This window comes from Lepidochelys olivacea (assembly GCF_965140295.1).
Source record: "Lepidochelys olivacea isolate rLepOli2 genome assembly, chromosome: 1".
In the NCBI taxonomy this organism is placed as follows: Eukaryota; Metazoa; Chordata; order Testudines; family Cheloniidae; genus Lepidochelys; species Lepidochelys olivacea.
The window spans coordinates 58,818,695-58,832,058 of record NC_140411.1 but is presented as its reverse complement, the minus strand read 5'-3'; the positions used below and the strand labels follow the sequence as shown (position 1 = coordinate 58,832,058).

The window sequence follows — 13,364 nt, the reverse complement described above, 5'->3', positions numbered from 1 at the left end:
TACCTTATTTGGTGATCTTTCCCAGGTCCACTTTCATCAGAAATGTAACGTTTGATTATTTATTTGTATTGTGGCAACCCCTAGAGGCCTCAGTCCACTGTGCTAAACACTATACAAACATAAAGACAGTCCTTGCCTTCAGGAGCTTATATTCTAAGTATAAGAGAAGACACAACAGGTGAAAACAGACATGACAGGATTTGAAGGCATCATGGCAGAGGTCAGTTTTAAGGAGGATCTAGGAAGATTCTGAACTTCATCCGTGTATCAGATTCAGCATCGCACCTGAAGCGCACATTTTAAAAATTACTGTACCAAAATATTCCTGGAAAAATAGCATATGAACAAGTTAATATTTTCATTCTAGGCCCTCTCAAAAGATCAAACTGATGGCAAGCAATGATAAAGTCCTCCAGATTCCAAATATCCATTTTCATTCTTGTCATCTGATCCACTGACAAACAATTTAAAGTAAAAGTTTTCAGGACCTGCAATGCTTTGTGTTCCACTATGGCAGAACTAGCCAGCAGAAGGAGCATAAGTCCATTCACTCCATTCCCAGGGCTGTGATGACATCTTTGAAATGATCCAATGTACTAGTGCTCAAACAAGGACAAAAACAAAAAAGCCATGGTAATTTCAGCTCCACTGAAACACAAACAAATGAACAAAAGTGTTCACCAAACAAAAGGAGGAGACTGCCGGGGAATAAAGCTGAAGCGTTTACACATTGTCCTGAAAATAAAAAATTTAAAAAACATCAGAGAAGCTAAATCCAGTATCTTTATTAACATCTGGGGAGGAAAAAAAAACCCAGATATCCAGATTTGTACAGATTGAACAAATCTGAAAAGACTGAACTGCTCATGAATTCTTCTCGTTAGTTTACTTTTCACAACAACATTTTGCAAGCTGATTGTCACGGATGTGCAGAAGGATCATTTGGGCAGTTAGGATTCCCTCTCCATCCCCTTACAAAGTCAATGCCAGAAATATTTACAAAATGCTTTCAACTGATTTTTTAAAACTATTCCTAACATTATTTTATAATAGAGATTAATTAAACTATACTTAAAAGGACACAATCAATTTAAACACACTTCTGCATGAAAATGGTGTACCTACTATCATTACAAGTAACACACCCAAGAGGACAAACTGAACAAGTCTTAAAACTTATATGCTTTGAGCATTTGTTAGTGTATTGTTGGTATATCCACTTCCACTGTTTCCCTCAATTGCACCCCAATCCTGCAACTGTTGTTCCTATAGTCAAAGCCCTGCATCTGCAGAGAAAAATTGGGAGGGTCGGAATTTTAGTCAGTTTCCTCTAGTTGTGTAGGTCTTTCATAAATTAACAGGGGAGAGAAACATCTTAAAAACCCAGAACAAAACAAAAATATGAAAATCTGGTTGTAAAACCGTACGAGTTGGCAGTGGGACTCAAGAGCAAGTGCAGTAACTGAAACTTAACCAATTTTTAAAAAGAATTAAGTAGGGATACACCAACAAAAATGTGAAAATTCAAGCTTAAAGAGGGTCAGTCTCACACGTATGGCATTTCTTACTTTTGCCATTTTATAATAGCAACTTAAACATAAAGAAAGAGCAATAAGAACACAAAGATTGCCATTAGACATTTGAATCAGATATTTTTAAAGTGTGCAATTGCTCCTATACCACTAATTTATACTCTTTCCAAGTGTACTTGTTTGGTCTAAGGCTCTTTTGTGTTCCAAACATAAGCCTTACCATAAAGGCAGTTACTAGAATACAATCATATGTTTAAACCCCTGCACATTGCCGCTTTATTTTTAAATATCCTCCACTGACCAGTGTGGAGATGAAGTTTGTTAATTTTACACTGATTAAACATTCCTAACTATTTGCCTTGAGTAACTGCAAGATAGATAGATAGATAAATAAAATGGGGTCAGCATTAGATCCTAGGTTATTATCTATAAACAGATATAACTGTTTTAACAGCTTTAACTATATAAAGTACTTAAGTACTATGTTGAATGCCAAACATTTTTATATCGTATTATGGCTACAATATGCTGATTTTTGTTTAGCTGACTCATCATTACTTCTGAAGCAGCCCAATTATCCTAAACAGCTCCTAAGACAGTATTTATTTCAATTTGGCTAAACACAGAGGAAGTAATTTTAAACTTATTGTTTGTCCCTTCTATGGATTGTTTTCCCAAGAAGATCAATGATGGATTTGGTTCTCAAAATGTACAGGTGTTTGTTTACAATTACCTGAAATTTAGAAGGGTGCAATAACCCCTCTCTTATGTTACATTCCTTCAAAAACTTTTGCGTTGCTCCATGACTTCTCCTAGCCTCTGCTATGTAAATATGAGGGAGAGACAAGGCTCTTTTTATATTTAATTTGTTAGGATCCTTTCATGTGCAATGAAAGCTATAATGATACAAATGTCATCTCTCCATTCACTCCTATACTAAGATTCTTTAAAAGTAGGATCCCAAAAACCTTTATATGAGGGAAAAAAATCCTGTTCCTTAGACTAAGGGTTTACGTTAGAAAGGATCTGAAAACCTTAATTACCCACCTGAGTGGAAGTTTTACAACTCTGTCATGACTGCAAGAGATGGAAGGCGGTGGTCAACAACCACTGCATCACAGATGTCACTTGAAGAGACAGACTTATTACAGAAATGTCCAAAGTCCAAATTTCTCAAGAAATTACATCTCTATTTCCATGGAGCAGGAAAGAAGGATGAGCTGAACAAAAATATTTAGCTAGCAGACACTGTGATAGTTGCTAAGGGAAGAAAAAGTGTTGGAAGGAAACTTCCAGCATAAATGAAAAATTCAAGCATGTTATCAATCTAAGTACCAGCACTATAGAAAACAAACACTTATTTCATTTAAAAAGCATCTGTGCTCATAGGATTAGAGTAAGAATCCTATGATGGTGGAATCTCCATCCTTAGAGGTTTTTAAGGCCTAGCTTGACAAAGCCCTGCTGGGATGATTTTGTTGGGGTTGGTCCTGCTTTGAGCAGGTGGTTGGACTAGATGACCTCCTGAGGTCTCTTCCAACCCTAATCTTCTATGATTCTAAGACGCTTGCATACCAGGAACAAGGGAACAACCTCCCAGGACTTTTGTAACCCTACACTCTTATATGGCTCTTTGGTGAAAAAGTTATATGCTTCTATACTGGCTAATACAGTTCAGAGTCTGTACAGTAAATATAATGGTTTCTTTATCTTATACAACAGCAATACTCTAAATTATGACATATTTCATTATCTTTACTACTCAAATTTGGAAATAATAATAATAATATAGCTTAACCAATTTATTTGAGCATAAATATTTGAGCTCAAATAAATTGGTTAGTCTCTAAGGTGCCACAAGTACTCCTTTTCTTTTTGCAAATACAGACTAACACGGCTATTACTCTGAAACCTGAATAATATAGCTATCACAGCAAAATAACATGGTTGTTAGTGTCAAGTACCTTTCTGTGACTAATTACCAGTTTTACTCTCTTCGGTACTGAATCAGGTACCTACTCCTTTCAGAAAACATTCCTAGAGTAACAAGTTTCAGAGTGGTAGCCATGTTAATCTGTATCAGCAAAAACAACAAGAAGTCCTTGTGGCACCTTACAGACTAACAAATTTATTTGGGAATAAACTTTTGTGCGCTAAAACCCTCTTCGTCAGATGCATGGAGCCTGATGAAGTGGGTTTTAGCCCACGAAAGTTTATGCCCAAATAAATTGGTTAGTCTGTAAGGTGCTATATGTATTCCTCTAGTAGTGTGTTCTGACACATTAAGTATTTCCTGATCTTTCCTTCAGGTAATCACTGGAGAATTACTCAGGTTTCTGCCAGAAGCTGGCTTACTAGTGTTCTGCAATGCCATCCAGCTAATCCCAGTTTGATTGCTGGCCTATTCCTTTATAAATTAAGAGTACTGCAGTCATAAAACATTCATCCCTTAAGGGTGAAGAAGTTATTTATGTCATCCATCTATGGACATGCATTAACAAGTACTGAAGAATCCTGTGGAGTTCTCTGAAGAAAGAAGGGTTCAAGAACTGAGGTCCTTGATGGAGAGAAAGGTAAAGTGGGAGGCAGGAGAGAACAGAAAGGGCAGTACTTAAAGTTCAATGAGGGAAGTGGAGGACACCCCAGAAAAACATGAGAGATTTCATAAGACAGTCACGTTCCAAAAAAGTGCAAGGAATTAAAACAAGTATTTTAAACTCTAAGAACATTCAGTCTTACAGTGCAGTGAAAGGGTAAAGGCTGTCACTTCATCTTTAACTCACTCCTGTTATATCCAAGGTAGCACAATTCTCTATTTATGGGGGAGATATCGGAACAGTGCATGGCTTGACATACCATATATGCTAAAATGGCTACACAATACAGGATAGCTGCAGTGCCCTAGGCAGAGCATCAGCCTTAATTTCAATTTGAATGTCATGGAGTTCAGGGTTTAAGTCAACTATATCACACGAACCCAAGTTCTTGTTTTTTCTTTTGTGGCAGTCTCAAAGAGAGCCCTGTGCATTAACAGATATTTGCTCACCCATGAGCTTAAGCACAAAGCTCTGTAAACTGTTTTTCATTCCCGTTTTTCCTAGGTTTTACTGGAGCACCCAAGAAACAGCAAGAACTAGTTCAGATCCAAAGCAAACACCCCCTCTTACATGTCTCCCGCAGAAATTTGGGGGGGGGGAGGTGCAACCCACCCAAACCCCCAGGTAGAGAAAAGGCGCCTCCAGCGCTGACCCGCCAGACATAGGCCATTCAACGTGCTCCACCGCGGCGCCCGCCCGGGGGTCGCTCCGGAGCATCTGTAACAACCAGGGCCCGGCCCGCGGGAGCCGTAGCACAGCAGCGCCGAAATGCAGCCACCTCTGGGGAGAGCAGCCAAGGCCAGGAGGGAGCTACAGACAAGGCACCAGGCAAGGACCAGCCCCCACACAGAGCGGGGGAGATCAGCCCCCACACAGAGCAACCCGGGGTCAAAGGCTCTGCCCTCAGCAGCTACCCGCCCAGTCACCCCCCTTTCCCACGCTCTCCCCACCATCACCCCAGACTTCCCCGAAACCCCCGCTAGGGCAGAGCGCGGCCCGGCCGCAGCCAGCCCTACACAGACGCAAACCAAGCAGTTGTTGCTTAGGACCCCGAGCAGCCTGGGGGTGGGGAGGGGGGGTATTAATTTGTGCTGCATGCAGAGGGCCCCCCCCCACTAGTTACGATCCCTGCTCAGGGCCGCCCGCGGGTTAGCAGCGGCGCTGGGCCGGTCCCGTTACCGGCGCTAGGAAGCCGCAGCAGCCCGCACCCCGCCGGATACCTGAAAATGAGCTAGGAGCGTCCTGCTCGGCCGAGCCCCGGCCCGCGGCGGGGGGCAGGGTCGCTGCTGCCCCGAACCCGCCACCCCGGCAGCGCGCGGAGCAGGAGGCTGAGAGCCCGGGGGACGCTGCCGCGACCGGTCCAGATCACGCGACGGGAGGGGGGCGAGAAACCCCACACTCGTCACGTGCTCCCAGAACCCCGCCCCTTTCCCTGTTCGGGATCCGGCTGCAAGGAACCGAACTCCTTCTCCGGGGTCTCACGCGGAGAATGACAGGTCCCGCCCACTCTCACCGCCCATTGGGTGCTTGCCCCGGCCTCAGAAGCGGACGAGACTGAGGCGCTGCGCTCTGATTGGCCGGCGGGGTCAGCCTCTGACAAACCTTAAAGCAAGAGCGTAACGGACCGCCTCTCCGCATGCGCCGTGGTTGTTATGTAGTCGGGGAGCCCGGAAGCAATGTCTCCGCGCCACCGTCGCCGCGCGGGGAGCCCGCGAGCTGGCCAGGGGCAGAGCGCGCCCGGCGCGTAACCTTTGCCCCTCCCCCCGCGCTCGCCCGGCGGGGGGGGGGGCGCCCCCAGTTCCCCGCGGGGGGGGGGGACACGGGCTGGAGGGGCGGGGGGGGAAGCCCGGGGTGGGGCGGGCGCCTACCAGGTGGTGTTTCCGGAGCCCTTCAGACGCTCCGCGCGGCAGCCCCGGGGCCAGAGCGGCGCTCGCCATCTCCCTGGGCGCCCCGGTCAGGAAGGGCCTGCCCCACGTCGCACGGCAGGGCTTGGCTGTGGCCGGCCCTTTGCCCTGCGGCTGGAGTTGCGGTGGGGAAAGCGGGCTGCACTGAGCCGGCTTTGTCTGCCGGCGCTTCCTACTCCCGGGACAGCTCTCCTGCTGGGCGCGGGGTTGCTATGCAAACAGCCTGGGCAGGAGCAAAGAGACTGAAGGAGGCTTGGCTTCCTCTGCAGGGATAAGTTAGCAGCCTTCGACCTCGAGCGGAGCTCAGCAGCGTCGTATAGCATCAGCAACATCGCGTTTGCTTACTTAGAAAGTTAACATTTTCTAAAACTAAGAACCCAGTGACATACCCCAGGATACAATCTGGAGTGATGGAGAGCTGTGTCCCCTCAGTTCTCCAACCCGGGGTGCCTTTCTCACTGCTCAACTGAGAGAGCAACCACTCCTGGTCTGCTCACACAGTCTCCAACATGTAAATCACTCAGCTATATTGTAAAAGTCCGGTAGCCAGCAACTCTTGAATTTCACTGCAGGGCAGCACCAGCAAACTCCCAGTCCCAGACTTTCCCCCAGAAATGTATGTCTTATACTTCCGAGCAACCTTCTGGACACTACACGCTCATATGAAGTCCATCATTTAATTAATAGAAAATTATATACACAAATCCGGTTATCCCAAATGAAGTTTCCCAAACACTTCAGTCCAAACACACCAGTTTAGATAATACATTTGTTTTAACTACAGAAAGATAGATTTTAAGTGATTACAAATAAAGAATGATTAGGGGACTGGAACACATGACTTATGAGGAGAGGCTGAGGGAACTGGGATTGTTTAGTCTGCGGAAGAGAAGAATGAGGGGGGATTTGATAGCTGCTTTCAACTACCTGAAAGGGGGTTCCAAAGAGGATGGATCTAGACTGTGCCAGTGGTAACTGATGACAGAACGAGGAGTAATGGTCTCAAGTTGCAGTGGGGGAGATTTAGGGTGGATGTTAGGAAAAACTTTTTCACTAGGAGGGTGGTGAAGCACTGGAATGGGTTACCTAGGGAGGTGGTGGAATCCCCCTCCTTATAGGTTTTTAAGGTCAGGCTTGACAAAGCCCTGGCTGGGATGATTTAGAGGGGGTTGGTCCTGCTTCGAGCAGGGGGTTGGACTAGATGACTTCCTGAGGTCCCTTCCAACCCTGAAATTCTATGATTCTAAATAAAAAGGTAAAATGCAACTAATATCTAACTTAACAAGCTAAGTGAACTTTAAGCAAAGGTCTCTCTCACCATAAGTTCCAACAGTCTTAACTGGCTGAATCCTTCAGTCAGCATCTCCCCCCTTCCCCGTGCTGCTTCCTTTCAAGTGCTGATGCCATTAGTATAGAGAAAGGGAAGGATGATTTGGGGTGTCTGCCCTCTCTTCTAAGAGCACTTTGTTTTGCACAAGAATCATCTGGGGAAAGTCTGTGTGGACAGGAACCTTAAGGTGCTTTTTTATCAAAATGTAGACTTTTTGCCTACACCCTCTTTCCTGTGGAAGACTGGCCACTGAATCAGATGATGGTCCACTTGATCTTGAGACGTTGATTAGCCTTTTGTCTCTGGGGAACTGGTGTGTGACTGCCCTCCAAAACATGGCTTAGTAATATCATATAGTGGAATCGGATTTTACATACAGCCACACATTTTACCAGAACCATAATGATCAGCAAATAATATGTTTTAAAATGATACCTCATAGGGCATACTTTTTACAAAATGTATCATAGTCCTATAAGGGGGTGAAATAGGGGTACCCTCCCTGCAAGCAACATGATTATTCCCACCTGCCCCACATCTTGAGTAGCATGTCCCTTCACTGCTGCAGGTTATGGCTCAGTATACTCACCCCCATACCTGTAGCTACCCAGCTGTTGTAGGATGGCCTATGGATTTTCACTTGTTCTAAACATCTCTTTGAAGAATAAAGGTGTCAAAATGTTCAGCTAATACAATGATACAATGTTATTGAGCATTCTTGGACAAAATAACACTTGTTATACTTCTGCTGTGGTTCTTTTTCAAATTTGTTGTAGAAGGGAGAAAATATTTGAAAACAAACTAGAAGGAGCTCTCCTTTTGACATAGTGCTGTGCACTCTACCACTTATGCTGGCGTAATTTGTGTCACTCAGAGGGGTGGAATATTCACACTCCCTGAGCGACATACATTTTGCCGACTTAAGTGGTAGTGTAGACATAGCCTATGAAATCTCTAGTACTACAATTTGGATGTCTATTCAGCTTGAAGGTGTGTTATTAACAATTAAGTGCATAGGGCAGTATTGGCCATTGCTTATTTATTCAAATGTCTGACTGCATTTGTCTGAAATTCTAGGCATAATACAGCTATAGATGGAATCAATGCCATGGTCATATATAGTGCCCATCTATAGAAAGGGAAATAAGGACAACCCAGGGAATTACAAACCAGTCAGCTTAACTTCTGTACCTGGAAAAATAATGGAGCAAATAAGTAAGCAATCAATTTGCAAAACATCTAGAAGATAAAAAGGTGATAAGTAACAGTCAGCATGGATTTGTCAAGAACAAATTGTGTCAAACCAACCGGATAGCTTTCTTTGACAGTGTAACAAGTCTTGGGGGGGTGGGGGGGAGAAATGGATGTGGTATAGCTTGACTTTAGTAAAACTTTTGATACTGTCTTGCATGACCTTTTCATAAACAAACTAGGGAAATTAAACCTAGATGGAGCTACTATAAGGTGGGTGCAAAACTGTTTGGGAAACCAATCCCAGAGAGTAGTTATCAGTGGTTCAAAGTCATGCTGGAAGGACACAGTGAGTGGGGTCCCACACGGATGAGTTATGAGTCTGGTTCTGTTCAGTATCTTCATCAATGATTTAGATAATGGCATAGAGAGTACATTTATCAAGTTTGGATGATACCAAGATGGGAGGGGTTGCAAGTGCTTTGGAGGATAGGATTAAAATTAGGGTCGTCAAGTGATTAAAAAAATTAATCACCCTCACCTGCTGCCCCAATCCAGAGCCTTCACCCAGCGACCAATCTCCCTCCCAGAGCCTGCAACCCAATCCCCTGCCCCAGCCCAGGGCCTGCACCCCAGACCTCTTCCCCGCACCCAAACTCCCTCCCAGAGCCTTAGGCAGGTGGGGGGTGGAGTTTGGGAGCGGGCAGGTTCTGGGCACCACCAAAATTTCTACAAACCTGCCACCCCTGGTAGCTGGTGTTGCAAGATATTTACGTGCCATACGTGCTACAGATTCGTATGTCCCTTCATGCTTCGACCACCATTCCAGAGGACATGCTTCCATGCTATTGATGGGTTCTGCTTGATGATAATCCAGAGCAGAGCAGACTGACGCATGTTCATTTTCATCATCTGAGTCAGATGCCACCAGCAGAAGGTTGATTTTCTGTAGTTTCCGCATCAGAGTGTTGCTCTTTTAAGTCTTCTGAAAGCATGCTCCACACCTCGTCCCTCTCAGATTTTGGGCAGCACTTCAGATTCTTAAACCCTGGGTTGAGTACTGTAGCTATTTTTAGAAATCTCACATTGGTACCTTTGCATTTGTCAAATCTGCTGTGAAAGTGTTCTTAAAACGAACATGTGCTGGCTGGGTCATCACCCAAGACTGCTATAACATGAAATATATGGCAGCATGCAGGTAAAATAGAGCAGGAGACATACAATTTTTCCCCAAAGGAGTACAGTCACAAATCTAATTGACGCATTCTTTTTTTAACGAGCATGATCAGCATGGAAGCATGTCCTCTGGAACGGTGGCTGAAGCATGAATGGGCATACAGATGTTTAGCATGGCATGTAAATATCTTGCAATGCCGGCTACAAAAAGTGCCATGTGAACACCTGTTCTCACTTTCAGGTGACATCGTAAATAAGAAGCAGGCAGCAGTATCTCCCGTAAATGTAAACAAACTTGTTTGTCTTAGTGATTGGCAGAAGTAGGACTGAGTGGACTTGTAGGCTCTAAAGTTTTACCCTGTTGTGTTTTTGAGTGCAGTTATGTAACCAAAAAAAAAAAAAATCTGCATTTGTAAGTTACACTTTCACAATAAAGAGATTGCACTTCAGTACTTGTATGAGGCAAATTGAAAAATACTGTTTCTTTTGTTTATCATATATTTGTAATCAAATAATATAAATTGAGCACTTTGTATTGTGTTGTAATTGAAATCAATACTGAAAATGTAGGAAAAATTCCAAAAATATTTAATCGCACTTATAACAATTGAAATTTCTTAATCGCAGTTAATTTTTTTGAGTTAATCACATGAGTTAACTGTGATTAATTGACAGCCCTAATTAAAATTCAAAATGATCTGGACAAACTGGAGGAATAGTCTGAAGTAAATAGGATGAAATTCAATAAGGACAAATGCAAAGTACTCCATTTAGGAAGGAACAATCAGTTGCACACATACAAAATGGGAAATGACTGCCTAGGATGGAGTACTGCGGAAAGGGATCTGGGAATCAACAGTGTAACACTGTTGCAAAAAAAGCAAACATCATTCTGAGATGTATTAACAGGAGTGTTGTAAGCAAGACACTAGAAGTAATTCTTCCGCTCTACTCTCCACTGATTAGGCCTCAGTTATAGTGTTGTGTCCAGTTCTGGGCGCCACATTTCAGGAAAGATGTGGACAAATTGGAGAGAGTCCAGAGAAGAGCAACAAAAATTATTAAAGGTCTAGAAAACATGACCTATGAGGGAAGATTGAAAAAATTGGGTTTGTTTAGTCTGGAAAAGAGAAGACTGAGAGGGGACATGATAATAGGTTTCAGGTACGTAAAAAGTTGTTACAAGGAGGAGAGAGAAAAAAAATTTCTTAACCTCTGAGGATAGGACAAGCAGCAACAGGCGTAAATTGCAGCAAGGGCAGTTTAGGTTGGACATTAGGAAAAACATCCTAACTGTCAGGGTGGTTAAACACTGGAATAAATTGCTAAGAGAGGTTGTGGAATCTCCATCATTGGAGATTTTTAAGAGCAGGTTAGACAAACACCTGTCAGGGATGGTCTAGATAATACTGAGTCCTGCCACGAGTGCAGGGGACTGGACTAGGTGACCTCTCAAAGTCCCTTCCAGTCCTATGATTCTTAGTCCAGTATCCTGTTTCAGACAGCAACCAGTACCGGATTCTTCAGAGGAAGATGTAAGATACTCTGCAGCAGGTAGATGTAATATAATCATTGTAATACAGCTCACGAAACAGGACATCTGAACATGAGCTATACCTGTAAATCTTAAAGGATAGAAGGACCTCTACAACCTTCTCTCAGCCCCTTCTCTCTTGGATCCTTCAGTGAGCCCCCAATCAAACCCTCTTCCCTATGGAAAGTAGGTGGATGTTGCAGGATGCCGTGAAGGTCTCCAAATCCAGGTTCTGCCATATAGAGTGCACTGCAATAGTCTAACCTTGGGAAGTTCCACCTCCAAGAGAAAAGGACACAACCTACTTACTATTTGTAAAGCAGCAGAGCCTATGCTCCATTGTGCTAGGCACTGTACACATTTACAACAAAAAGACTGTCCCTTTCTGAAAGAGTCTATTTACCAAGATTATGCTTGCTTCCTAAATTGGTCTTCTAGCCTCATTGTCATCATTACTCCATAGCTCCAAGAATTTATTTCTTTTTCCACTCCCATGCTTTTTGGTCACACATGGGATAACAAATGTTTTACCCCCTTTTTAATCTGCTATTTTCTGCTGCTGAATATGTGCACTTTGTCATATACACAGAGATTCTCCCAGATTAATCTTAAAGTGTGGCAAATAAACCAAGGATCTAGATTTTGGAGTGAGATAGGTCTTTTATTCCTGTAAAACTAGGATACCCTAGCCATTGTGAAGAGCTTGGTATAATGGAGATCAGAAATTAATGTTGTGTTTTTATCCTAGTCCACATCCAAAACCACTGCATGATTATCAGCTTCTGCTCATGAGGGACCTGGGACTGTAATTACACTAGTATTTGGGATCCCAATTGAAGTACATTACTAGTGATTTGAAGGGAAAATTTACATAACTCCTGCCAGGCTGTAGCCAATTATATTTGTCTCTCACAGACACAGCAAGCCTCACCCTTATACAAACTTTTAGCAAAGAAATAAACATGATTTGTAAATAATGGCTTTTAAACTTCATTAAAACAGATCAAAAAGCCACTAATTGTTCTTGATTTCCCTGTAGAAACCAAACTACAGTGTAAGCAATTCTCCATTTTTGTAGCTCTGATGTGAAGCCTCCCTTCTTATTTATCAGATTTAGGTGCCAGTCCTGCACTGAGCTTTGCATGTGCACAGGATTCTGCCTGCACAGACTTCACTGTTGGATTGTAGACTTAGGCCTTACTCACACTACACAGTTTTGTGGACAGAACGGTGGAGGTGTATGCATAACAATGTTCCTCCCACTGATTTAACTGACTGCTACACCAACCTAATAAAATCACCTCAACGAGCAGAATAGATCTTTTTCTGACAAAGTTAGAGCGATGCAGTGTCAGTGTGGACACTGCACTTGCTTATGTCACCCTAAGTGGCCTCCAGGAGGTGTCCCACAATTCCCATCATGACCGCTCTGGTAAGCAGTTTCTATTCTGCTGCCCTATAGCCAGGTATACAGGCATGTGCCCCTCCTGCTTTAAAGCCCCAGGAATTTTTGAAATTCCACTTCCTGTTTACTCAGCGTGGACAGCTCACATTGCATCTTCCCAGCTGACCATGCTGACTTTCTGCAGCAAATGGGCTCCCATGTGGAGTACACTGGAGTTACTGGATCTGTGGGGAGAAGAGGCTGTACAGTCACAGTCCGATACAGCCATAGGAACTTTGACACTGATGAGCAGATTGCTTGTGGCACAGATGAGAAGGGGCATGAAAGGGACATGCAGCAGTTCCATGCTAAGATCAAGGAGCTGAGGCAGGCGTACCAGAAGGCAAAGGAGGCCGACCATTGCTCTGGTGCAGTGCCAAAAACATGCCACTTCTACAAGGAGCTGCATGCCATCCTCAGCAGCGACCCCACCTCCACAGCCAAGAGCCCTGTGGATACCTGTGGGAGACCGGAGGCAGCAGCCAGCAGAGTCAACCCTGGGGATGAAGTGATGGACGAGGAGGCCAAGTTGGAGGAGGATGTGGGACAGACAACAGGCTTGTCCGGTGGCGTGGCGAGCCAGGACCTCTTTATGACTCCAGAGGGGTCTAGCCAGTCCCAGCAGTCCGGCTCTGACATTCCTGAAGCAGGGAGGG

The 13,364-nt window shown here is 44.1% G+C and overlaps 1 protein-coding gene across 4 annotated transcripts in view; it reads right to left on the bottom strand.

Moving 5' to 3' along the window:
- Positions 1 to 6,204, bottom strand: part of RCBTB1 (RCC1 and BTB domain containing protein 1) — a 48,889-nt gene extending 42,685 nt beyond the window's left edge. For 2 of the 4 annotated variants that reach the window (XM_084635976.1, XM_084635977.1), the window contains exon 1: positions 5,998 to 6,204. In XM_084635976.1, the coding sequence (XP_084492102.1) occupies positions 5,998 to 6,066 (69 nt within the window). In that variant the 5' untranslated portion in view covers positions 6,067 to 6,204. Of the gene's footprint in view, positions 1 to 5,349; positions 5,576 to 5,997 lie in introns of those variants that run through there. The other 2 variants (XM_084635978.1, XM_084635979.1) reach the window with 1 other exon arrangement.
- Between the last annotated feature and the right edge of the window lie 7,160 nt (positions 6,205 to 13,364).